At 40.5% G+C, this 24,578-nt stretch overlaps 1 protein-coding gene across 1 annotated transcript in view; it reads right to left on the reverse strand.

The window, feature by feature from the left end:
* cep89 (centrosomal protein 89) overlaps positions 1 to 24,578 on the reverse strand; it is a gene marked incomplete at its 3' end in the record, with an annotated part of 141,410 nt that overhangs the window by 116,457 nt on the left and 375 nt on the right. Inside the window, 12 exon segments of the mRNA XM_081347582.1 lie at positions 1,125 to 1,208; positions 1,538 to 1,588; positions 6,313 to 6,455; positions 14,931 to 15,119; positions 15,442 to 15,465; positions 15,468 to 15,554; positions 19,215 to 19,272; positions 20,069 to 20,103; positions 20,439 to 20,514; positions 20,802 to 21,000; positions 22,274 to 22,429; positions 24,357 to 24,463. Coding sequence (XP_081203708.1) covers positions 1,125 to 1,208; positions 1,538 to 1,588; positions 6,313 to 6,455; positions 14,931 to 15,119; positions 15,442 to 15,465; positions 15,468 to 15,554; positions 19,215 to 19,272; positions 20,069 to 20,103; positions 20,439 to 20,514; positions 20,802 to 21,000; positions 22,274 to 22,429; positions 24,357 to 24,463 — 1,209 coding nt within the window.

A 24,578-nucleotide genomic window follows, 5' to 3' on the forward strand; every position in this document is an offset into this window, starting at 1 on the left:
CTTTAGATTGTCATTTTTTTTAATTATTGCATGCAAACACCAAAATATGTAATAAGAGTAAACTGAATTTAGTTAAAGGGGTCATATAATGGTACATGCACTTTTATAAGTTGATTGTACTGAAATGTGTGTTGGCAGTGCCTGTACACAACCATCATAAAATGATAAAAATCCATCCAGTGTTTTTTTTTTTTTTTATCTTATATGTTTTCCCCTCTCTCAAATCAAGCCGTTTGACCGTGTGACAGACGCCCCTCCCACGACTTGTTGATTGACAGCAGCGTTTCAACACAGACCCGACCTCGCGCCCTCGTGAGCGAGCTGTCAATCATAGTCCGCGCGTCATTGTTGATACGCTGGAGCACTGTCTATGAGCAGAATGGCGTCTAAGCGATTGTGGTGTTCTGTTCTTGGGTGTAATGGACACAGCAGTCATTTTGATGTTCCTAAATCCGAACCGCGGAAGACTCAGTGACTGAGTTTTGTTTTCGAAGGGAATATTCCCCACGATCAACGTCAATGCTTTCATGTTTGCGTGAATCATTTCACACACCAGACTGCTTTATAAACGAGGGTCAGTATAAAGCTGGTTTTGCTAAGAAGCTGCTCCTGAAAAAAGGATCGGTACCAACTATTCGTGTTCCTGCTGCACCTCCAGAAGAAGAAGTGAGTGTAACGTTTTATTAACCTTTATATTAATCTTTATATTAATCTTTGCAAATCGCTTGCTGCATGCTTCACGATGAACGCAGCTATTTTTACACTCAGGGTACATTACGGCATGTTTTCTATGTACGACGTTCTCAATATAATTCATAATCCCACGTTTATAATGAACAACGCGCTATGGTTCTTGTGTTACAAACAGTGTGCGCACAGAACAGAGGGGCGGAGTGAGCAAAGCTCATTATCATTTAAAGACACATGCACTGAAACAGAGCGCTGAAAACAGCTGTTTTTGACCAGGTAAAATGAGTGTTTTCTTACTATACTAATGAGAATTTTTAAAGTATATTACAAACTTTTAATTTAGACCCTAAAGAATCATATTAGCTTGTACAAAAATGGGATTATATGACCCCTTTAAATTTCCCCTTATAACACAGACACATACACAAACTCACCTCACAGGATTTGAGGAGTTTGTCTTTGGCATTCAGATGGTCCTCATAAGCCAGCAGCAGAGGTGATAAATATTTCATATCCAGCTAAAGGCAATATAGAGTACAACCACAGCATTAAACAAAATAAAACATGCCTTTCTGCATTTCTCTTCATAACAACAAAAAGCTGTGAAATATTCTGACAAGAGTTCGCCATCACCATCTTTGGTTAATAATATAATAATACACATAAGCACATAGTGAGAAATTAGTGTTTTCACATCAATTAATGAAATGCCCTTAGAATAAACCTGGGAATGTATCCTCTTAGGATAAGTAACCAGTCAGAAACTTTAGGAAGAGACAGTAAGCAAATGTGAGACTATATGAAACAAACACACAATAAAATCAAATAATACAATAAGTTTACGCACCAGCCAAGGAGGTGCAGGTCCTTTCACTGGCAGGCATTTAAGATGAGCATTCTGGGGAATTCAGGAAAAGAAATGCATTTGAGCCTATACATTCTCTCACTTCCTTTATTCCTATAGATATTGTGATGTGAAAAAAGAACTAAAAATTAATGTAATTACACTGAAACATAATTACAGACCAGTGGCAGTTCTTAGGCAGACAGCTGTAGAATAAAAAAAGAATAAGACAGACTTATGGGCCTTTTATGCAGAATGCGTTTTTGCTTTTAAAAACTCCAAACACAGTACAGTGCAATGGGGAAAAAAACGTATAAACACAAGGTTTAAAATTCGAACTTTCTGATATTTTTAGTACACCGCATCATGAGTGGGACCCTGCAAAAACCACAAGACACAAGCGCAATGGTCAAACAGGGTAATCTGGCGCATATTTACATAGTAAAATATGTAAAGAGTGCATTGGAACACAGGATGGGATAGAAGTCTGACAACAGTGTGGAGCATGTTTTAGTGGGTGTGTGGATAATGTGCTTTAAAGCAATGAGAGATGAGCCTCTTTTGGACGTTGATGCAAGAGGGCAATTCAGAACTCACATGTGACATGAGCCAATGGCCCCCTTAAGACAGAAAGACACACACACAGCTCAGAGCTGATGTAGCTCAGAGCTTGCTTTAGGACAAGCTGCCATTGTGAGTTTAAGAGACATATATTTGAGCATGACATGGCCTGCAACCTTCTCTCTTCTTCCAAAAGACACACTTTTGTTTTTATATTTTGACTTTGACTGATGACAACTGACATATATTATTTTTACAGTTTAAGGGTGGGTTGCACCAATAAGGATTAAGCTTAAATCTAGATTAAATCAAGGTTTATCTAATAATTCTGTTGCACTAAACTTTAAACTTGTTTAAAAAAATAAGCAGGTTTACATTTAAACCATCCCTTTGATCCTGGATTTAATTTATATTTAAGATAGATTAAATTTAATCCTGTTGCTAAATAACTTTAAACTCGGATTTAAATCTCAATTAGGGATTAACTTTAAATTTACAGGTTAGGAGGTTTAAATAAAATTAAGTGCACCTACAAATAAAAGATGTGTCTGACTGAACAAAGATAGAAACAGTGGGTGTGTCATCAGGTCTCAGAGAGGTGTTTATTACAAATAAAAATGAAGATTAAAGCACAGAGTGTGAGGGTCGCGGCGGCCTGGAATCGTTGTTACGGCGCTGTCAAGAACAGAGATGGTCACTCCACAAATCATGCTAGTTGTTTTTTCTTATCTCGATTGTTTTGTCATATATTATACAGCCATATTACTCCATTAATTGTTACTATAAATATATTTCTAGGCTTATGAAATCTGCATGCACTTCCGAAATTTTCCTTTTTAATAGTAACAGTCTCTCTACGTAGCAGTTTATTTCCTTTAATGGCAAGAGCTACTTATGTCAGAGAGGGAGAGTTTCTGGTGTTCAATAAAGGAGGAAATGGAATATTAAAATTGTTGCGGTTTAATTAGAATGGCAAATCCATCATGGCGGAGAAAATTTATTGTAAATGGAGGTTTCAATCACAGGTTACAATTCTAATCCCTAATTTGTTAATCTGTGTTTAAAATTAAGTGGTGAAAAACAACTCAATTTAAAATAAAACCCGGACATCACACAGGTGGTGAAGCAATAATGATTATTGCTGTAAATAACAAACATGGCATCTGATAACTACTCCGCTATTTTTTTTTCTCCGTTGTTTTCCTTTATTTCCAGATGTTTGATTTAATAGAATGGGTTCCCTCTTACGTCACAGTTCTCCCAGAGTACGAGAACACATTCACACATTCGCACTCTTCAGAAATGGCACTTTAATTCTTTTCACAAACTAAAATATGTAGAATGAAATATTGAATGACAGATTGTACTAGATATTAGCTTGCCTGTTTGCTCAAGAGCATGATTTATTTAAGTCACACTAACAAGAAACTATGTTTCTAACCACAAGCCGTGTGCTGCAGTTTCAACCACACAACTTTGCGATGCTGTTTGCAAATGTTTGTTAGAATTAAGACTTCGGGAAACACTGAATCATTTAACTTTGTTGGTAATAATGGAATGATGATTTTGGCAACCACACCACTGGATAGTTTTTATCCCATGACAGTATATTACATTACATTTTACTGATCAGATCTCTCGCGCCATAACACCAACCAGACGTAGGAGTGTTGTAGAAACCTGTCTGTTTTTGCAATTCTGTTACTGAAGTGGTACAGAAATAACACATTCCGCTTTAAATTAATATGTTTAGTATTACAAAAGAGAATTTCTTTTTAGCATTTTTACATGTTAAATAAAATGTACATGTTAACATGCCCTTATGAAGCAGTTTTCCTCATTACATAGCTCCAATGTTGTTTTCATGGAATGGATTTAATTGAGGTTTGAACAGACTATGTATGTGGCTTTCAGAAAAAGAAAAAAAAAATGTTTTACTTAGAATGAGATATTTTTAAAAGGCTGCCTGTGGGTTCGCAATCACAATGCTTGGTTGGATAATTTCCTAAATCTATAATTGTGTGTTCTATAATTGTGTGAATAATGAGTGGAGCAGTGGGCTAGATTCTGTGCTGATAAGTGCTGATACATACTGTTACAAAAGCCACATGCATAAACCACATCCACATTTCATTTGCGAACAAATACTTCGCAGCCTATACTACATTTTGTTAAAATTAATTATAGGTCATTAAATTCATTAAAGGGGAAAATCATTCTTTAGAAAGTTTTTTTTTTTAAAGCTACTTAATCTAAAAATTATTTTATTTGCAAAGTGCTGTGTGATACTGTGTGTAATGTACTTTTTAACTCTAATTAGAGTAAAAGTACCACTGCTGACAGTCCCCAGACTTAATGACTCAAATCACATTGCAGCAATGTTACCAGCCACTGTCCTAATCACTCCAGCAGCCCTCCCGTACACGCTTCCTGCTGCCCGCTAGCGCAACTGAGCGTTCAGACACATTCAGTGTTACACTGATCCACTGAAGGCTAGAAAGGGAAGCAATCAACAGTACTGTAAAAAGCAGAGGCTGGTGGACAGAGTTAGAGGGACACAGAGAGCCTAGTTTCTTCTTTAACTAAAGCCCATGTGACATTTCCTTAAGTTTCAACCCTGCTGAGATGGAAGGAGGGGCAGCGGGAGAGAAAGAGCAGAAAAGAGAGAGATCCAGGCTACTGACCTGAAACTAAAGTGACAGAGTATATTTAGCCTGCCGATTGTCTCCTTTCTCCCCAGCACACCAGTGCTCTAATTAAAATCAGGGGAGTCGAGGACAGTCAAATATTCAATCTCGCTAAATGAACATAATTGGTGTGATAATTTTTTTATATTCAAACTATTAACTGAAACCTTTTAAGATGTGAAAAAGGGTGTTGAAATATTTAAGAAAGATCTTATTTCTATAGTCAGCAGATCTCTAATTCATTGCAGTTAGGGACTATTTGCCCTAAGATCATCTTTAAATGAGTAGCATGTCAGGCATCCGAGTACTGTACAGATGAATGAAAAGCAGATTAATGTATTATACTGAAGTATCTGGGCAGCCAGGAGAGTCATTCTCTCAGTGAACCAACAAGCCAGACAGACACAAGGTTCAGACAGCCCTCATCAATATAAAATAAACTCAATCTCTCCCTTCCCCTCCTTAATATAATGACACCAGCTGCAAAGAGGTCATGCTGCTCTCTTGCTGTCAAACTCTTCTGAGGCTTGTTAAAGAAGCTCAGTTATGCAATTCCTCGGAGTGCTTTCCAATTATTATTCAATGCATAAAGGCTCATTAAAACTTATAACTCAGCTGTTAAGTTACAGGGCTCTTTTCAAAATCATAGCTCCTTCTTGCAAATACCTGCACGTTTAAATGTAAAAAGTTAAATAAACGTAATTTCTACGTAATTTGTAGCTGTGGATATTTTCTCAGCTGCCCACTATCTCAGAGGTGCTAGAATGCATTCAGAAGTCTAAAACAAGCTGCACACCAGGGTAAAGCAGAAACAATCTCTGTTTCAATGTGCGCACACATATCTGATCTCAACCTCTCGCTGGTAGTCCTCCTTTGAAATTATAATACCCCACAAACTATCATCTCTGCATTAAACAGGAAGAAGGAGATGAAAGGAAAAGCTGCATATCATTACTGTGGCGTTAGCTAATCACACCCTGCAAGACTAAAAGAAGACAGTGTCAGATAAACTACTGAAATTCCGAGAGCTCTTTATTCATCATTCTTTTACAAGGAAAAATGAACTACAGTTTCCAGCACCGCTCCAAAATCAGTCAATGTAGATTTGTTGCAATTAACTTCAGTTATCACACAGCACTTATCTCTCGCATCAAAATAGAGGATCAGGCAAGCGAGACTGCAGATAAAATGTCCTGTACATGAACTCAAACATATCATTCCAGAATTATAATTAAGGGTTGTGTGGCATTTTTCTACCCATAGTATGTGAAAGTAGTGCACATTCTTTTGCAAGCACTTAAAAGTGCATTAGTTGCTTTCTGCTTTTTTCTCCCCTAGTAACTGAGAACTGAGAATGACCAGATGAATGAGAAGGTTGATAGTTGAGGGGAGGGATTATTCACGGTTACTTTTTGAAAAGTATAACACTTTTACATACAATTTCCTAGGCTATTAAAATCACTATCATGTAGTTTTAAGTTTGAGCCTATAGACATGTCTCTGAAAGTGGTGTACAGTGAGCTATTTTACCTCGTCCTTGTTGAGTGGTCGGAATCTAGCCTGGTATCTGCTGAGCTCCACGTTGAGACGGTGAACCGTCATCTTCAGCCCATCATTCTCATCCACCAGCTCCTGAGCCTGCTGCCTCAGACTCAGCAACTCAGAGCTTTCACCTACACGCACACACACAATTGCACATAGTTAGATCAGAGCTGATTTATGCAAAACCACACACTAAAACAGCAAAACAACTCAGACAAGAACTCCCACCCAGATATGTACATATTATGGGTGTTTTTTCAACTATGGACACTTTGGGTCCTCTGGAAATGTAGGTACATGCATCATGGGAGAATTCTGTCAATCTTTTTTTTTACCTGAACAGGTATGAACAAGTGTCATTTCCACCACATCGCAAATAACCATTTGTTTCATGTTGGAAATTATATTTTAATATTTATATTTTCTTGCCTTAAGGCTAATTTCTATAGCTACAATTTTAGGTATCTTAAAACCACAATAATATTTTACTTTTGTTTTCTTCATATTTTACAATATGTTCACAAGTGATATTTCTCTTGATTTTAAAGGGGTCATGAACTGAGAATTAAAATTTTCCTTAATCTTTTGACAGTTAAGAGTTTGTTAAACTATAAAAATACCCTGCAAGTTTCAAAACTCAAACCTTCCTTGTTATTCCAAAAACTGCTTTTATTGAAACCAAGGCTAGAAAACGACAGGATCTCAAAAGTGGAGACCTATGACGTCACAGGGCAGCGAAAGACCGCGTTTGAAGAAGAATATCAACGCCTACATCATCGCATCATTGGCAGTCCCCGCCCACTGGAGCATTAGTGAATGACATGAGAACGTGAAAAGATCGACACAGGATCAATACCATTACCTTCCAAACGACCCTAATGCTAGGATAGTGGGGTTCCCTTTCAGTCGCTCATGTTCGACGTAACGTCGACGTGACGACGTAATTGGGATCAACTTGAGAGACCAATCTACTTCAAGAGTATTAAAACGAGCCAATGCATATTGGCATAAGATAAACGAGTCTGCTTTCCCCCCCGGTAACCAATCCGTGTGGGCCCCTCACTCCTCTATCACATCGCAAACATGTTGAGACTCTGTTTGTGGGTGGTTATGTTCTCTTATGAGAACGTGACCACGTCAACACGTTGTTCGTCTTGCATTTTTCATTAAGGTTGAGCGATCAGCGTGCTGTGTGCCATCGAATTGACGGACACATTCACCGTCTCGCATGCCTGGCAGCTTCTGGATGGGATGCTGGTCATTCTCATGATGGACCTAGCATTTCATTCGGGGCTCCAGGGGAGGATTAGATTTCGATCGCTGCATCAGAGAGAGGGCTGTTATGCTCTGGAAATGAAGATGATGCTGAGCTCCCACTATAATGGTGTGCATGCTCATGCTGAATCAGATTCAGACTTGACAGCCATGCTTTGCCGAGTTATACTGAGGGTGCAGTGTGACACATAATCGCCTTGCCCCGCCCCCGTGCCTTTCCAGATGTGTGTGAAAAACTTTTTGCATTATGGAAGCCTTTTGGTGCCAATATGGCAAGCCAAATGTGCCAAAACCTGCAGAGAGTTTTTCTCTCTCACTACCCTCAATGGTGGGGCGGCAGTGCTACTGCTTCCATCTCACAAGGTTGCCTTTTGGCGACACTGTTGGAGACTGTGCCCAGCGGTTCTCCGCAGTTGAAAAGCAGGCTGAGGTAACCAAAAGCTTGCCACAATGTGCTCTCTGAGTCACTGGTGGGCCCTCAGTCTGTTTGTCGCCAAGGACGTCAGTTCCCTGCAAAAAAAAAAAAAAAAAAAAAAAAAAAACTCTGCCACAGCCAGCTCTACTGTGACGTTGAGCGTCCCAGACCTGAGACGGGCGACCCAAAGTCAGCTGCTCTTCCCCGGAGGAGGGCCGGGCAGAGAACTTTTGTTGAATCATACTGTTCCGCCACTGGCGTCTCAGCCAGCGGTACCACATTCTCAGCAAAAGCAGCTTCTCTATCTCTGGGTCCCAAGAGAGTGAGGTTGGCGGTGTGCAACACTATGCCTTGCCACCCTCTGCCCCCTCTTGCTTCTCCAGCGGTAGCCTGATGGGTTCGAGGCCGCACCTATGCCGTCTCACTCATCCCCTGCCGATCGGTGGAGTCAGGTTAGTGTTGCACACTCAGACCCCACTTCGGGCCGCTATGCCATCCGAGTCGGGTCCCTGCATTCCGCCACGCTGCCCCACCTCGGGTACGTCTGTCGTGCCGTTGGTCCTGCTTGTACGGTGTCTAGGAGCCTGGCTAGCGCTTCCCAGCCCGTCTCGCTGGCTCAGCCGTACCATCAGACTCGGCTATGCAGTTCAGTTCGCCCAGCGTCCCCCGGCCTTCACTGGCCAGAGATTGCAGTCCTACTGGCGGAGGACGCAATCGAGCCGGTCCCTCCAGCCAGCCATTGCTCCCATGTGCGAGCGTGGATGACTGGCTCATTCTGGCCCAGTCGAGAGAGCAGTTGTGCGAACGCAGGGACATGGTGCTCAGTCACCTCAGCCACCTAGAGCTTCGGGTCAACTGGGAAAAGAGCAAACTCATCCCCGGGCAGAGGATCTCTTTTCTCGGTATGGAGTTGGACTCGATCAACATGACAGCGCTCCTCACGAGGCCCGTGTCCAGTCAGTGTTGAGCTGCGTGAGCATGCTCAGACGCAGAACAGCAGCACCACTGAAACTTTTTCAGAGACTCCTGGGGCATATGGCATCTGCAGCCGCGGTAATGCCGGGCGGATTGCTTCATATGAGGCCACTGCAACACTGGCTCCACGATCGAGTCCCGAGATGGGCGTGGCAGAGCGGCTCGTGCCAGGTCCAAGTGACCCCGCACTGTCACCAAACTCTCAGCTTGTGGTCAGACCCTTCGTTCCTGCAGGCAGGTGTTCCCCTAGAAAAAGTGTCCAGGCATCCTGTGGTCTCCACGGATGCCTCTGCCACCGGCTGGTGGGCAACGTACAACGGGCATGCAGCTTCAGGTCTGTGGACGGGGCCTCAACTGCATTGGCACATCGACTGCCTCGAGTTGTTAGCAGTATATCTTGCGCTGAGCTGCTTCAAAACGCCGCTACTAGGCAAGCATGTACTGATCCGTACGGACAGCACTGCGACCGGTGCGTACATCAACCGCCAAGGTGGTCTACACTCCCGCCGCATGTCACAACTCGCCCGCCATCTCCTCCTCTGCAGTCAGAAGCATCTGTGCTCGCTTTGTGCCGTTTTCATTCCGGGCCTGCTCAACCGTGCAGCCGACGAGCTTTCACGGCAGCAGGTGCTACCGGGAGAATGGCGACTCTATCCCCAGGTGGTCCAGCTGAGTTTCAGGCGCTTCGGGACTGCACAGGTAGATCTGTTGCCGCCCCGGACACATCTCACTGCCAGTTGTTCTATTCCCTGACCGAGGGGACCCTCGGCATGGATGCTCTGGCACACAGCTTGCCCCTGGGCCTACGCAAGTATGCGTTTCCCCCAGTGAGCCTTCTTGCACAGACCTTGTGCAAAGTCAGGGAGGACGAAAAGCAGGTCTTGCTAGTTGTGCCGTATTGGCCCAACCGGACCTGGTTCCCGGAACAAGTGCTCCTCGCGACAGCCCCTCCCTGGCCCATTCCTCTGAGAGAGGACATGCTCTCTCGAGACGGGGCACCCTATGGCACCCGCATCCAGACCTCTGGAAACTCCAGGGGCCCTATTTTAACGATCTGAAACGTAAGTGGCAAAGCGCAAGTAACTTTGTGGGCGGGTCTTGGCGCTGTTGCTATTTTCCCGGCGGGATAAATGACTCTTGCGCCAGGCGCAAATCTAAAATGGGTTGGTCTGAAGTAGCTTCATTATTCATAGGTGTGGTTTGGGCGTAACGTGAAATAAACCAATCAGAGCGTCATCTCACATTCCCTTTAAGAGCAGACGCGCTTTTTCTAAAGCGGATTCCTATTGTAACGGCGGATTTGCCAGGCGCGCGCCAGGAGCGGTTCACAGCCAAGGAGAGCAACGCTCTCGTCAGGGACGTTGGGGATGGAGAAACCCACCCAAATTAACTTCGGTTAAAAAGGCGTATGATAATTTGGGTAAATGTGTAAGCTAGATGTATGCTTTTATAATAAATTGTCTATCTATCTATCTATCTATCGTAATAATGTATGCTTTGCAAAAATGAAAACTGCTGCTTCTGTGTAGATGAGAGAATCAAAGTGTATGCGCGTTGTGCACACGCTACATTGATTATGGCCAAGCATGCCCTTAAAATAGCATATGAATAACATGCGCAACGCAAGTTCATTCCCTAGTTTAGCGACGTGCTTCTGTGGAGGGAAAAGTCCGCTTTGCGCGGGTGCAAAATAGGAATGATACATGCGTCGGTGTACAAAGTCAATTGCGCTGGGTGCAAGATAGGGCCCCATGTCTGGTCCCTGGACGGGACGCGGAGGTTCTAGGTGACCTACCCCCCGCGGTAGTTGACACCATCACTTCCGCTAGAGCCTCCTCTACGAGGCGCCTCTATGCATTGAAGTGGAACCTGTTTGTTGACTGGTGTTCTTCTCATGGGGAGAACCCCCGATCTTGCTCGATCAGAGCCGTGCTTTCCTTCCTGCAAGAAGGGCTGGAGCGAAGGCTGTCTCCCTCCACCCTTAAAGTGTATGTTTGCGCACATCACGATGCAGTTGAAGGTAAGTCATTGGCGAACCCTGTGAGTTCCTCCACACCTCTTCGGCAGTTGGACGTTGCGGAGCGTCCGACGCCAGGCCTAGTGCTCGTATGCTTGTGTAACTTGTGCTAGGCTGGGTTCCATATGTGCTGATCCCTGCGGCGATCCCATATGCATATTCTTCCACGACCAGCTCCCTGCGGTGAGCCCGTGTCTTTCCCTTGGCAGAGTTTGCTCTGCCGTCACTGTCTGGTGTAGCCTCCCCCTTCACAGGCTGGAGCCACCCCAGTGGCATTCCATATGTTACACTGCTCCTAACTGTCCAGTCCATATGTGTATTCTCTACATGGTACCTCCCTTGGGGCAGGATGTGGCTTCTGCAGCTTACTTCTCCCCTGGAAAGGCACGCTTTCCCAGTGTTATCCAAGAGTTCCACTGTGTGGGGTATAACGGAATAGCAGTTGAACTTCCTCTACGCAGGTCTTCCGCCCCAGCCAGTTGGGGGTCTGAGAGTCTTGCGTAGGGCGCTGGATGTGGCAGCAACCTTGGCGTTTTCCATGGGATTCCAATTACGTCATCACGTTGAAGTTACGTCGTACGTGAGCGACTGAAAGGGAACGTCTTGGTTACTAATGTAACCCTCGTTCCCTGAAGGAGGGACGGGAGACGTAATGTCCCGTCACCACGGTTGCTGACCATCGCTGTTTGGCTGAACACGCCTCGGCTCCTCAGCGTAAAACAATATGCAACGCACCTGCTGCTCGTTATATGCTCGTGCTGCAAGCAGAGGAGCTGATGCAATTATCGCATGCCAAAATGCACTGGCTCGTTTTAATACTCTCGAAGTAGATTGGTCTCTCAAGGCAATCCCAATTACGCCGTCTCATCGACGTTACGTCTCCCGTTCCCTCCTTCAGGGAACGAGGGTTACATTAGTAACCGAGACATTTCCCTTTTTTCAACAATGTGAATGTCTCAGCAGTGCATTATTTGCTTGTATTCGGTGCATTTCACTGTGGATTATTTGGTAAATTTCGGCGCAGGCTTTGCAAACAGAATTTTACGATATGGATCTGCCAGCAACGCCACAAACATGTAAGTTAAGTAACCATGTTTATTCTAATGCCTGATCTGTGATCAGTGATTTCTGATGTACAATTATTCAAGTTAAGACAGATAATCTCTCAAAATTGTTCAATACTTTTATGCATCAGTAAATCAAGCCACTGACTAAACGATCAACTTCACATCGTTTCTCTTAGTAGGATGAAGTCCTGAAGTCTCACAGCAGAAACGCCCCTTCAAACAGAGCGTTCAAATCAGAGGCTAAAATCAGGCATGGAAAAATGCCTTTTATTTCTAAATTATGACATTTTTTATGTAAAAATCATACTAACATTATAAGGGCACCCCAGGAAACATTATAAAATAATCAAATAATCCAGTTCATGACCCCTTTAATTTGTTTTGTTTTCTGCACACATCACATGTCTCATAAATCATCTCTTCACTGTAGTCTCCTTGGTAACCAGGTAGACTATCTTTTGTAAAAAATTTACTAGGGGATAAATTGTTGGTTGTGACGGGAATGATGCCACAGCTGAAGGACAGTTATGTGAATAATGATGGAAATCATTTTCACACAATAAACATTCAAATGGTTTTGTTTATTTCACTACTTTTACAAATATAACACAAAAAACAAACCCAAGGATTCAATTTGAAAACCTTCAAATGGCTCTATCATATTTTTACAATAAACATAAATGGGTTGCACTCACATATAGCGGCAAAGAAGACCTTCCTAGGAATGTTATATTAATAATTAATTATTTTATAATTAATTTTTAATAATTAATTATAACTGAGTTATTAATAATTAAAGTCCCCCTGTAGTCAATCATTTTATCCTTTAAAACTAATCTTTGATCACCAAAATTATGTATTTAAGCGGTTTTTTTCAGGGAAAATGTATACGCGGAACCATGAATATGCTAATCAGCCCCGCCTCCACTCACGCCAGCTCAGAGATCCGCTCGGCCAACTTACTGAGGTAAGCGCTGCACAATACTATCGCTCAACCCCTGAGACATAAAACTCTTGAAGTTTCGAGGGATAGTTCACCCACAAATGAAAATGTGCTATTAATTTACTTACCCTCAGAACATCAAAGATGTAGGTGTCTACATCATAACATCATCTTCATTAGAACAGTTAAGAAGATTTTTAGCTAAAACTGTGGTCCTTGGTGATTCATGTAATGCAAGTCAACCGCTACGTCCCTTTGAGAGTCAAAAAAACATATAGGCCTACAGACAAAACAAAATGAATATCCATGGTTCGTGACGATTCATTAGGTCTTATGAAGTGAAATGATCGGTCTATGCAAGAAACTAAATGGATTACAGCCAATGGCTGTGGATTACAGGTAATAATGTTGTAAATAATGTTAAGGTTCTTGCATAGACCGCTTCATAAGACCTCAATGTATCGTCAGGAGACATGGATATTAATTTGGTTTTGCCTGTATATGTTTTTTTGACTCTCAAAGGCACGTAGCGGTTGACTTGCATTATATGAATCACCAAGGACCAAAGTGTTCAGCTAAAAATTGCATTTCTACTGAAGAAAAAAAAGACACCTACATCTTAGATGGCCTGAGGGTGAGGTGAGCAAATAAAAAGCAAATTTTCATTTTTGGGTGAACTAACCCTTTAAGAAACACCCATACACTACATTCAGTTGCCACTTTAATAGGTACAACTGTACACCTGCTGTTTAATGCAAAAAACTAATAAGCCAATCATCACATAAAGACTTTGTCAAAAGAGTTTCAGTGTTTGTTCAAATGCAACAGCACAGGGAAGAAATGAGATCTACGGTGAGTGATTTTGACCTTTGAATGATTGTCAGTCTGATGGGGTGAATTGAGTATTTCAGAATCTGCTGACCTCATACACAACAGTTTCTAGACACTATTTTACAAAAAAATGGTGTGAAGAAAATATGCCTGAATGTGCAGCTGACAAATCTGTAGTAAGTATGTAATGCTATCATGTCAGTGTGGACCATGAAAAAGTAAGGCTGTTTTGGGAGTCCTTTCTAGAATTAGAATGTTGTACCTTATAAAGGGGCCACTGAATATGAAAAGAGCAAAAGTCAAAACACAACCAACTTACCTTCATTAAAAATGGCTTGTTTAAGGTTCTTTACAGCTCATTTTACAGCTCACAAAATGTACAATTTGAAACGCTGATTGAAATCCTTGAAGTAGGCATGTGTTGAAAATTAGACCCAATTTGCATTTGCATTGTAGATTCACAGTAGGTTACTAAAAGGGATAGTTCAGCCAAAAATATCAATTCTGTCATCGTTTAATTCTCCCCATGCTACTCCAAAACTTGCATGTTTGAGAATGTTTGAAGACCTGGATAATTTTTGAAGATTGTGCAAGTCACTCTTACTGTACAATGAATGGGGGCTGGAACTTTCAAGCCTCGAAAAGAACACAAAATCACTGTATGAATTTCATAAAAGAATCATTAAAATGGTCCATAAGATCTGAGATCATACAAAAACCCACAACATTAATGTTTTGTCCCGCTCCTGTCCGCAAAAGCCCGCAGGTTAAAGTACAAATAGATTTTTTCACCCTACACATGCCAGCATAAATGTTCCCGATGCATCATTTGTTACTTTCTGTCTGCGTCGGGTCCCGCAAGGATCTCTAGTACCAGTCTTCATTCACTTTAATACATTATACTGAAATGTTGCCAGAATATTCTTAAAAAATGTCACCTCTTGTTCCATAGAAGAGAGAAGGTAACATAGATTTGGAGCAACAAGAGGGTAAGTAAATGATGACAGAATTATCATTTTTTGGAGAACTATCCCTTTAATGATGGATAGGCCACAGTGAGCGCAGTGGGATGTGTAGCAGCACCTGTGGAGTTTCCTCTCTCTGTGTGAGAGTGGCAGAGCTCCTGCTGGAGATGCTCTATGTGCCGACTCTGTTGTAAACATTTCTTCTCCCGTGTCTCCTTCTCCTGAGCCAGAATTTGAGTCTGCTCCCTCAGCTCCTTTACAAGCGCTTGCTGCACCTCTAGCGTACTGCGCAACACTTCACTGGCCTCTGCACCACACAGCCACACACGTCACACAGGGCAGGGCAAAACAAGGCAAATCCACACACAGAATAGAAACCACAGAACAGAAATGCAAATATATTACATAAGAATATGACAGACAAAACTCAAAGTATAAAAACAAAACGGAAAACAAGACAGCAATACAATGCAACACACCACAATATAACACACCAACAACAACAGCACAAGACAGGACAGAGGGAAGATTGACAGGAGGGAGATAATGAGATTTTAGCTGCAAAATTAATTAGAATGACAAAAGAGCTGGGAATGTCAGATGTCAAAGAGTAGAGTCAAGCCCCTCACCTGGACTGATGTCTCTCTCTTTCCTCTCACTGGACTCGCCTTCATCCGTGAGGTTTTCCTTTTTGAAGTATTCAGTAATCTGTGAGACTGAGCGCTCCAGTCATCATTAAGCTCTGACAAGAACAACATGAAAAAGAAAAATTATAAAACAAGGAGGTGAGTGAAGTACCGTAGTAAATGAGTGATAAATTGATTGGGTGAATAAATTAGTAATTGTACAAGAGAATTAGAGAGTGATTAAGTAAGTAGTCACAAGTGAATGAGTTGGAGTTGCTCTAACAGTGAATGTAGGTAGACCATAATCTAAATAAAAAACAATTCTATATACACTATCATTCAAAAGATTGGGATCAGTACGTTTTTAAAAGAACTCTTTTACGGTCACTAAGGATGCATTTTTTTAAATCAAAAATACTCTGAAGACCGCACAATTTAAAATAACTCATCTATTTTTTTTTTTTTTTTTTTTAATGTTTTATTATTATAAATATTCCAAACAGTTGTGCTACTTAATGTGTTTGTGGTAACATTGATAATTGTTTTTTCTCTGATGAATAAAAAGTTCAAAAGAACAGCATTTATTTGAAGAAAAAAAATATTTTTTAATATTATAAACTTCTTTACTGTCACTTTTGATCAATTAAAGGTATCCTTGATGAATACTAGTATTACTTGTATTACGGTAGTGTAATTTGTTTTAAATTTTGGGTCAAGGAATTCTCAGGCATATTAGTATATTTATAATATAATATATAACAGCCCGTTCCACACATAAAGGCTTTTCACACTTAAAATAGTTAACCCTGGGTCATTCTAAACCCCGGGTGAACAGAATCCTGGGTTATCTAGCTTCATGGTTCACATTGCTCATAATTTACCCGGGGTTATCAATTAATCCTTTGTATTCATAAGCTTCCTTTTCACACTGTGCACTCCTTAAATCCTGGGTTAACATTCTTATTTGCATTTTGCATTGTCAATGTCATTGACTGGATGAATGCAGCACATTATCTGTTCTGCTTATATATTGGACTATAAAGGTAAGAATTCAACTTTTCTTCACTCCAACTGTCACGTTTTCTGTCAGCATTTGATTTTTTTTTTCCTCAAACGCTGAAACATAGCCTAGTGTTCATACAACATGCTGTGTTTCTGTGACTATACACAGCACGTGAATAAGATGCATGTTGTAATGCAGTTTACACAACAAAAGTGGTTCTAACCCTGCTCCTAAACTGCAGCATTTAAAAAAAAGGAAAAAAAAGACACACTGCTTGTGTGAAAAGCACATTTGTGCATTTACTGGTCAATTTAAGGTCAATCTGGTAATTTTACAGTAATTTATCAGGTTTAATATGTGAAAGGGGCTTATGAATCTCTCTTTAATAAGCTCAAAGCAATCTTAGCCAACTCTTTAGCCTGTTTTCTAAAGACAGTGTTCTTCTATTATTTGGCAGTGTCTATAAACCTTTACAGTACTCCAGTTTATTTCAACATCTCCTTGTACCATTAATCTTTCACATCCATTTGTCTGCCAAAAAAAATACGGCTGGCAACCAACCTCATATTGTATCAGTTGCTTCTCCCTTATGTTTATTCTCATACCTTTTATTTGTCTAATTACTTCTGAATCTCACACTAACAACCTCACATTTTCCTCTTACCTATACACAGACATCTTCAGTGAAATTCTCTATGGCTTCTCACCTGCTTCAACCACTTCCTCAGACTACAGAGTACTTTCTTGTTTTGACACCTCTAAGAGCTGTAACATCCCCCCAACACTAGCCACTTAAACCTGATGTAGTGCACTTCATCTCTGAACTCTCTTGCTGTTCCACAACACGTCCTTGGATATCAGAGAACTGACACAGTGGAAGAGAACAATGTGCAGAGACATTGTACTATCATTTCACAATTAAATCATTCTCCATCCTTCCGCTATCCACTGCTTACCCTTTTACATCCTCACTCACTGCTGAGGACTTCATAACCTACTTTCAATGACCTATGGATGTTGACAACTTTCTCAATCACAAGGTCATTTTCTGTTGAAGGAATTCACTCATATATGAACAACTTACCCTCGTGTAGCTCTAAACCTGTATTACTGTTTTTCATGAAAAATTTGGAAGAATGTCCAGGTCATTTTATGCATGCAATTGCAAGTAATGGAGTCTAGAGCATTCAAGGATAAAACTTCAAAAAGATACAAAAGCACCCTAAGGTGATTCACAGAAAAGTGATTCATATCTGGGTTTGAGTACTATTTTCCAAGTCTTTAAAGTCCTATGATAACTCTGTGTGACAAACAAAACAAAATTTAAGTTATTCGCTAAAATTGCGACATTTACTCTAGCTCTCATTGGCACATCCATTGAAGAATTTGTGATAATCAGTCTGTAAATGAATCCAAATGAATAGTTCTGTTGAGTCAGAACTTTTCAATGATTCGCTTATCTACAAATCAGACAGTTCCAGTTCACTCTGATCCAATTGAAATTGCATGAAAAAAAGACATTCCACATTCCTTTTCATTTCCATGAAGGACGGTCACAAGTGTTTGGAACAACATGAGGGGATACAAGTTTTTTTTATTATTATTATTATTTCTTCACTTACCATGGACTCTATCTTGTTCAATATTAAAATCCACTATTTAGATCCCACTGAAGGCGGAAATTATCAGATAGACTGCAGTGCATGCTATATTGCATCATGTCAAACATCCTTACCAAAGATATTTTGCTTGACTCTTACAAGGCTTAAAATCGGATATTGGTCCTTTATTGTGACTCCTAGTGGAGCTGTATCATCCTGGCTCTCCTTCTAATCTAGTTTTCTTCTCCTTGATCTGTCTGTGCCCTTGGTCTCTGAAGTTACAAACACTGACAAGATTTTGTCTGCGTTTCTGACATCTCAGCCCTAGATTAGACCCCAAGGTCATCCTCATCTCATCTTCCAGTAAAGTTCTTCCTTCACTTGAAGTCTCTGTTGCAGTTAAAGGTGACACAGCCATTGTCTGCTGGTGCATAAAAAGCTTGGCAGTTGTCCATTGATCACTTTGCAGCAACTGCCCAGACCTGCTGTTTCATGCTCTATTTCAGAGTGTAAATCCATCCTTCCTGCAATCCTCTAGGCTAGACTAATGCTGGTTTGCTTGCATCTGCCATACCTCTCGAGTGAAACTAAACTATACCAATTTCATTATATCCATAGAAAAAAATATGGAATTTGCTAGTAATTTAGAAGAGTAAATTAGGAATTTGCTATAGTCATTATAGTTATAGCCTCATTTCTCTCATATCTCATTACTTACAACAATAAGCCCATGAGAAGACATTTGTTAAATTGGCAGAGGCATTACTACCATTTTTTATTACGATTACCTCTTACAAACGCAACACAGTAACCAACTCATTTGTCTCTAGTCTGTTGAAAGTTGTGCTTGAATAAATATGACATCAATTGATCCTGTCTGGTTAGTTTGTCGGACAAAATGGCGGTTTCAGCATTATGATTACTCAGATCGCCTGTCAGTCAAATTCCCGGCAAAGGTTGAATTAAATGTTTACAATGTCCTTAATTTGCTCTCTCTCAAAATTAAACTGAAATGATGCTTTTCTTTCAAAGCTTTGAGGACTCCTAAAAAGGGGACACATTTCTCATGGTCTGACAATTTTTTTTTAAATGAGTCCAGGTATCATTGCACATGATTTGCTGTGGAGTTCAGCTGTTGTGATGGATAATGTTATGGCAGAGAGGGGAAGTACCTGGAGATGCCATGCTCTCACGAGAGGCTGATCTTGGTTGTCGTAGCAATGATGGCTGCTATGGAGACAGAGGGAAGTTTTTACTGATTAAAGGGTTCTTACTGCAGAATATCAAAGACCACAGACTGAATTACTAAGTATATCCAATAGTGAAAAGTGCAGTATGCTTGCTCAATAGAGGCAATTTAACTCTACTAATGAGCAATTTTCCACATTAAGATTTGAGATTAGAGATCTTCAGGTAAAGGTCTCCAAACACCAGCAGGAATGGTAGCATTCTGATCTGACAACATGGAGTTATAAGACAGTAAGTGGCTGGTCAGTGTGCGTGTGTGTGTGTGTGTGTGTGTGCGTGTGTCTGCATATTAACAGAGCACAGGTTCACATGGCCTAATTGGGGTGTATGTGTGTATGTGAATGCATGGATGTATCAGCTGTCAGATCAGAGAGCAACTTACTAAATAGTGAATCAGAATGGTTGTGATAGTCTCTTGTGTCAGAAATAGCTGAGATTATTAATAAGCTCTGTCCCTTGTTCACCTTCCCAATTCTCTCTCATCCTGTCTGATTTTCATTCACACTTCTTCACTGATAACAACCTCTGTCTCGGTCTTTCTAAAGGTGCCTTTAACCTCTCCCTTTATGACAGTGTCATTTTTCTCCTCTGTCTTTAGAGAATTTGTTGAGCCCTGGGGCAGAATGACCTTTAGTCAAGAGTGAGACCACACCAGGATTCAACATAATTGACATTCCTACAGCAGCTTTAGAAAATTAGCTTTAAACCCGGAATTAACTGAATCAAAATAATGACTTCAGCTTCTCATTATGGCTGATCTGATGAGAGGTTCTCTTACCGTTTGAGCTGCTCCTTCCTGAGCCACAATTTCCTCTAAAATACAAAATTGTATTAATTATAGTCATCAAGCTGCATGCAACATTACCAGGGCTCTCAAAGTCAATGGAGTGTAATGAGAGAAAGATACGAGACATTCATATTTTATATACTATATATATATATATATATATATATATATAAATACTGTATAGTATAAATAACACACACAAATAGAAAGCATTTAAAATAAAGTTATATGTTATATAAATATTATATAACATATCTTACAATATTACCCATTTGTATTTTTCATGAAATAAATGAAGCCTTGCTATATATACTGTATATATATATATATATACACACACACACACTTTTTTTTAGCAAACCTTCAGTCTGTAGTGGAGACACAATATCGAATGCAGAGTCTTCTGTCTCTTCATCAACGTCTGAATTGGTCTTGTCCTGAAAAAAGATTCAATCAGTCAACTTTATAAATATTATATGCATATTATAATCAAAATAAATGCTGCTGTAAATAGTGGTTAAACATCACAAGCTATAAAAAAAATTTATTGAATAAGATTTTAATTCATATCCCTTTATGATCTCAGACTGAGTTTTGATTTAGAGCAGGATTTGGATAAATCAGTAGCGCCACCTCATGGTGAATTTTAGTAAATTAATCAAATGAATAACAGGAGAAAGCAATCCATACAGACCCAAACAAACAAACAGACATATGACCGTACCTTCCTGTGTTTTATTGGCACGGCGTAAACAACATTTATGTCATCAGCTCTGCTCTGCCTCTCAAGGGACTGATACACATGATCTTCATCTCTCTCTAGTCCCTCCAGCTCATCACTGTCATCACCTTCATCATCATCATCAGTATGTCTTAGGGAGGGCACAGGGGGTCTTTCTGTCATTGAATCTGGCCATCTATCCCTAAAGTGAGAGAGTAAATTCATTAATTTAATGTGTCTTGCTCAAGTAATCAAAATCCACATATTTAAATTGCATAAAATGTGTTGACAAGCTATTGCTGCTTAAACCACTATCTGTAACACATCCTCTCAAAAGAGTGCAATCAGACCAAAGACTAAATTTGAAAGTAAACTACTTTCCCCCCTGCTGAACCAATAATGTCTATTTCAATGTGGCCTGCTGTGTTACCCTGATAAGACATTCTGTTGTATTATTGACGATGATTGTGCTTTCAGAGTAATTTAAAGGATTAATTCCCCAAAAATGAAACTCATCCCCATGTCGTTCCACACTGTGAAATTCTTTCTTCCGTTGAAACAAAAAAGGACAAAATACAGAAATCTATACTAGTCGCTTTCAAACCTCAAAAATGATGATAAAGTGTCATAAAAGTGGTCCACATGACTTGTGCATTATATTCCAAGTCTTCTGAAGTCATAGCTTTATGTGACAGGCAGAACGAAATTTAACTGACCAATTCATTGAAAACATCTGTCTATTCCTCTCAAAAACTCATGAAATGTGCCAAGATGAGAATAACAAAGAATAACAACTTAAATATTAGTCTTTTCTTCACAAAAACTGCTTCAGAAGACTTGGAATATATATATTAAGTCATTGCTTGTAACATTTTTATGTTGATTTTTTATGGAATATTATTTATTATAATTATTTATCCATGCACATCATATTTTTTCATTCATGTGCCCTCAGATTCTTTAATCAAAATAACTTCCCCTCCCTCATGCAGCGCTATCTCTTCTCTGATGACATTTTTACTGGCTCGAGTGCGGGACGAATTCAAGTTTTGTCCTACGTTTCTTCTTGTTTGAAAAGCCGTTTCACTCAGACATATGACACAATAGTGAAGAAAAGACTTATCGCATAAGACTAGTCTTACCAGTTAGACTTCATTTTTTTTCTTTAAGACTGTTCATAACTTTTTTAAATCAGTTATATAAAACATAGATTGGCCTGATTTGATACCAAAAAGGACTGAATGCCTCTTGACTAACTGCTAGTGGGTCATACTAGATCTTAAATAACGGTCTTCTTAACATAATGACTTAGTTGATGCAACTGATCCCAGGATGATATTTAAAAAAAAAAAAGATCCCATGGAAGAAAGTAAGACATATTTAGAATGACTTGAGAGTCAGTAAAAAATGTACGAAATTTTCATTTTATAAGTGAACTATTCCTCTAAGTAAAGAGGGCCGGTTTACTATATTACCTGGTATAAAGTGCTGTGGCAGCGTAGGGCTCAAAGCCAGTTTGGCTGTCTGCAAGTGAACAATCACTCTCAGAGTAAGATCTGTGGCGTGGAGGAGGAATGGCAACAGTACGGCCTGTCAAGGAGGAAGACAATATGGCAGCTGCCAAGGCAGACCTGTGACAGATATCAGAGAGATTACAAAGTTTACAGATAAAAAGCATGTAAAAATATTGGAAAAATAAATCTGAAACCAGAATGTTCAATGAAAAACATTATGGCTAATGATTAGTGAATTAAAGGAGAACTCCGGTCAATTTTAACATTGAGCTCATTTTTTTGTACATTTGGAGTGCTGTCAATACAGAGAACAACCACAAAAATCGGTGTTGCCTACACCGAGTTATTCTGACTGCAGTAGATGTGAAAGATATGTATAAAAATGATGTTATTTAAGCCAGCGCAAATACCTGTGTTTACATCCTGTTTTCGGTTGAAGTCCATAGTAATCGATTGTCGAGTTCACACGCATAGGTTTAGTTACCTATGATCTAGAGGTCTTCACGGGTCCAAAAATTCGTGTCCGAACCCGAAAGAGACCCGTAATGTGCTAAACCGAACCGACCCGGACCCGTCTATTATTTCGAAAGCTGGACCCGGACCCGTGCAGATCCGAGAAATGCCAAACCGGACCCGGACCTGTCTATTATTTGAAAGCTGGACCCGAAACCGCCGGGAAGACACAGACCCGACTGGACCCGATTGTCACATATTCCACTTTAAACTGCTATTACAAGTCAATAAACCTGTTGCGAAAAATACAACTTTTGTCTTACCTGATTTAAGGAACCGTGGTAGCGTAGTAGTCTCCTCTCCCTTCCTTGTAACGTTAACGTTACCTGACTGGCTGTGATCATGCATTACAATCCTCCGACAAGAAAGTTATTCATGTTATTCCTCTCGTTATTCGAAGTCCAAGCTTAATCCACTCATTATTTCAGCTTCAAAAGTCCACTTGATGTCACGGTGACGGATGACCAATGCAACTTTGCACATGTAACTTACATTCTGACTCGAGTTTACTCGCATAATAACTTTGACTGTTTGCCCTTTTGAACTATAATAACGATTGCTCGTTCAGTGCTATGGCCATTGCTATCATGTCCGTGCTCTCTGCTCTGCATCGAGTCTGAATCTGACCACTAAAACTTTAAGATTAAACAAGACGGTTAATTTATATTGTAAAATCTAAAGCGCGGTTTGGCGATCCCTCACTGAAGCTGGTAACTGGTTGCCATAGAAACATGACACGCGCTTGAGACTGCACATGCGCGCTAGCTGGATCAACCTAAAATATGCTTTTTAAAGCAATTTATTTTGAGTGTCCTAATTTTACAAGTTGCAAGTTACAAAAAAAACACAAGCAGTGTCTAATCACGGCCGGGTTTTCTCCGAGTCTGATCTAATGACTCCGATCGCACGGGTATTACACACAATGTTAAACAGACCCGGGACCCGAAGTAATAAATTCGGACCCGACCCGGACCCGGCTGATCGTTTAAAATATAGACCCGAACCCGTACGGGTCCCGGGTCGGGTCCCGGGTCGACGGGTCTCGGGTTCACTGTGAAGACCTCTACTATGATCACGCGCGTGCCGTGAACTCGGCAATCGATTACTTTGGACTTCAACCTAAAACAGGATGTAAACACAGGTATTTGCGCTGGCTTAAATAACATAATTGTATACATATCTTTCACATCTACTGCAGTCAGATTCACTCGTGTTCACTCAGAAGGAATCACTCACATTTTCTGTGCACTTGTAATGACACATCAAGGATGTTAAGAGGCTAAAAGCAGGTTTAGTACTTGCCCCATTGAAGTCAACAGGGTGCAAATTTAAAAATAGAATAACTCTGTGAAGGCAACACTGATTTTTGTCGTTGTTCTCTGTATTGACAGCACTCCAAATGTACAAAAAAATGAGCTCAATGTTAAAATTGAACGGAGTTCTCCTTTAAGGGATGCATTGAGAGCTGTGTAAAGTGATGGAGGGGAACTAAAGTGCTCTGAATGGATTGGGATATGGTATGTGGGTATACCTGGGTCTCTCTGGAGAGGGGTTGGGGCTTCGTGGGGGAGGAGTGCGGGGAACAGCAGGTCTGGGGGCAATGGTGGCAGCAGGGATCAAGCCATGAGCTATATTCCGCTAAACAACCGCAAACAAGATCACACATTTTACTACATCACAGGATACAGGTGTTAAAGCAATCCACTACCATTGGTAAGTAACGTAAGTAAATACTGAGTTGAGTTCAGAATTA

Source organism: Scardinius erythrophthalmus (genome assembly GCF_964197995.2).
Source record: "Scardinius erythrophthalmus genome assembly, chromosome: 2".
Taxonomy (NCBI): Eukaryota; Metazoa; Chordata; class Actinopteri; order Cypriniformes; family Leuciscidae; genus Scardinius; species Scardinius erythrophthalmus.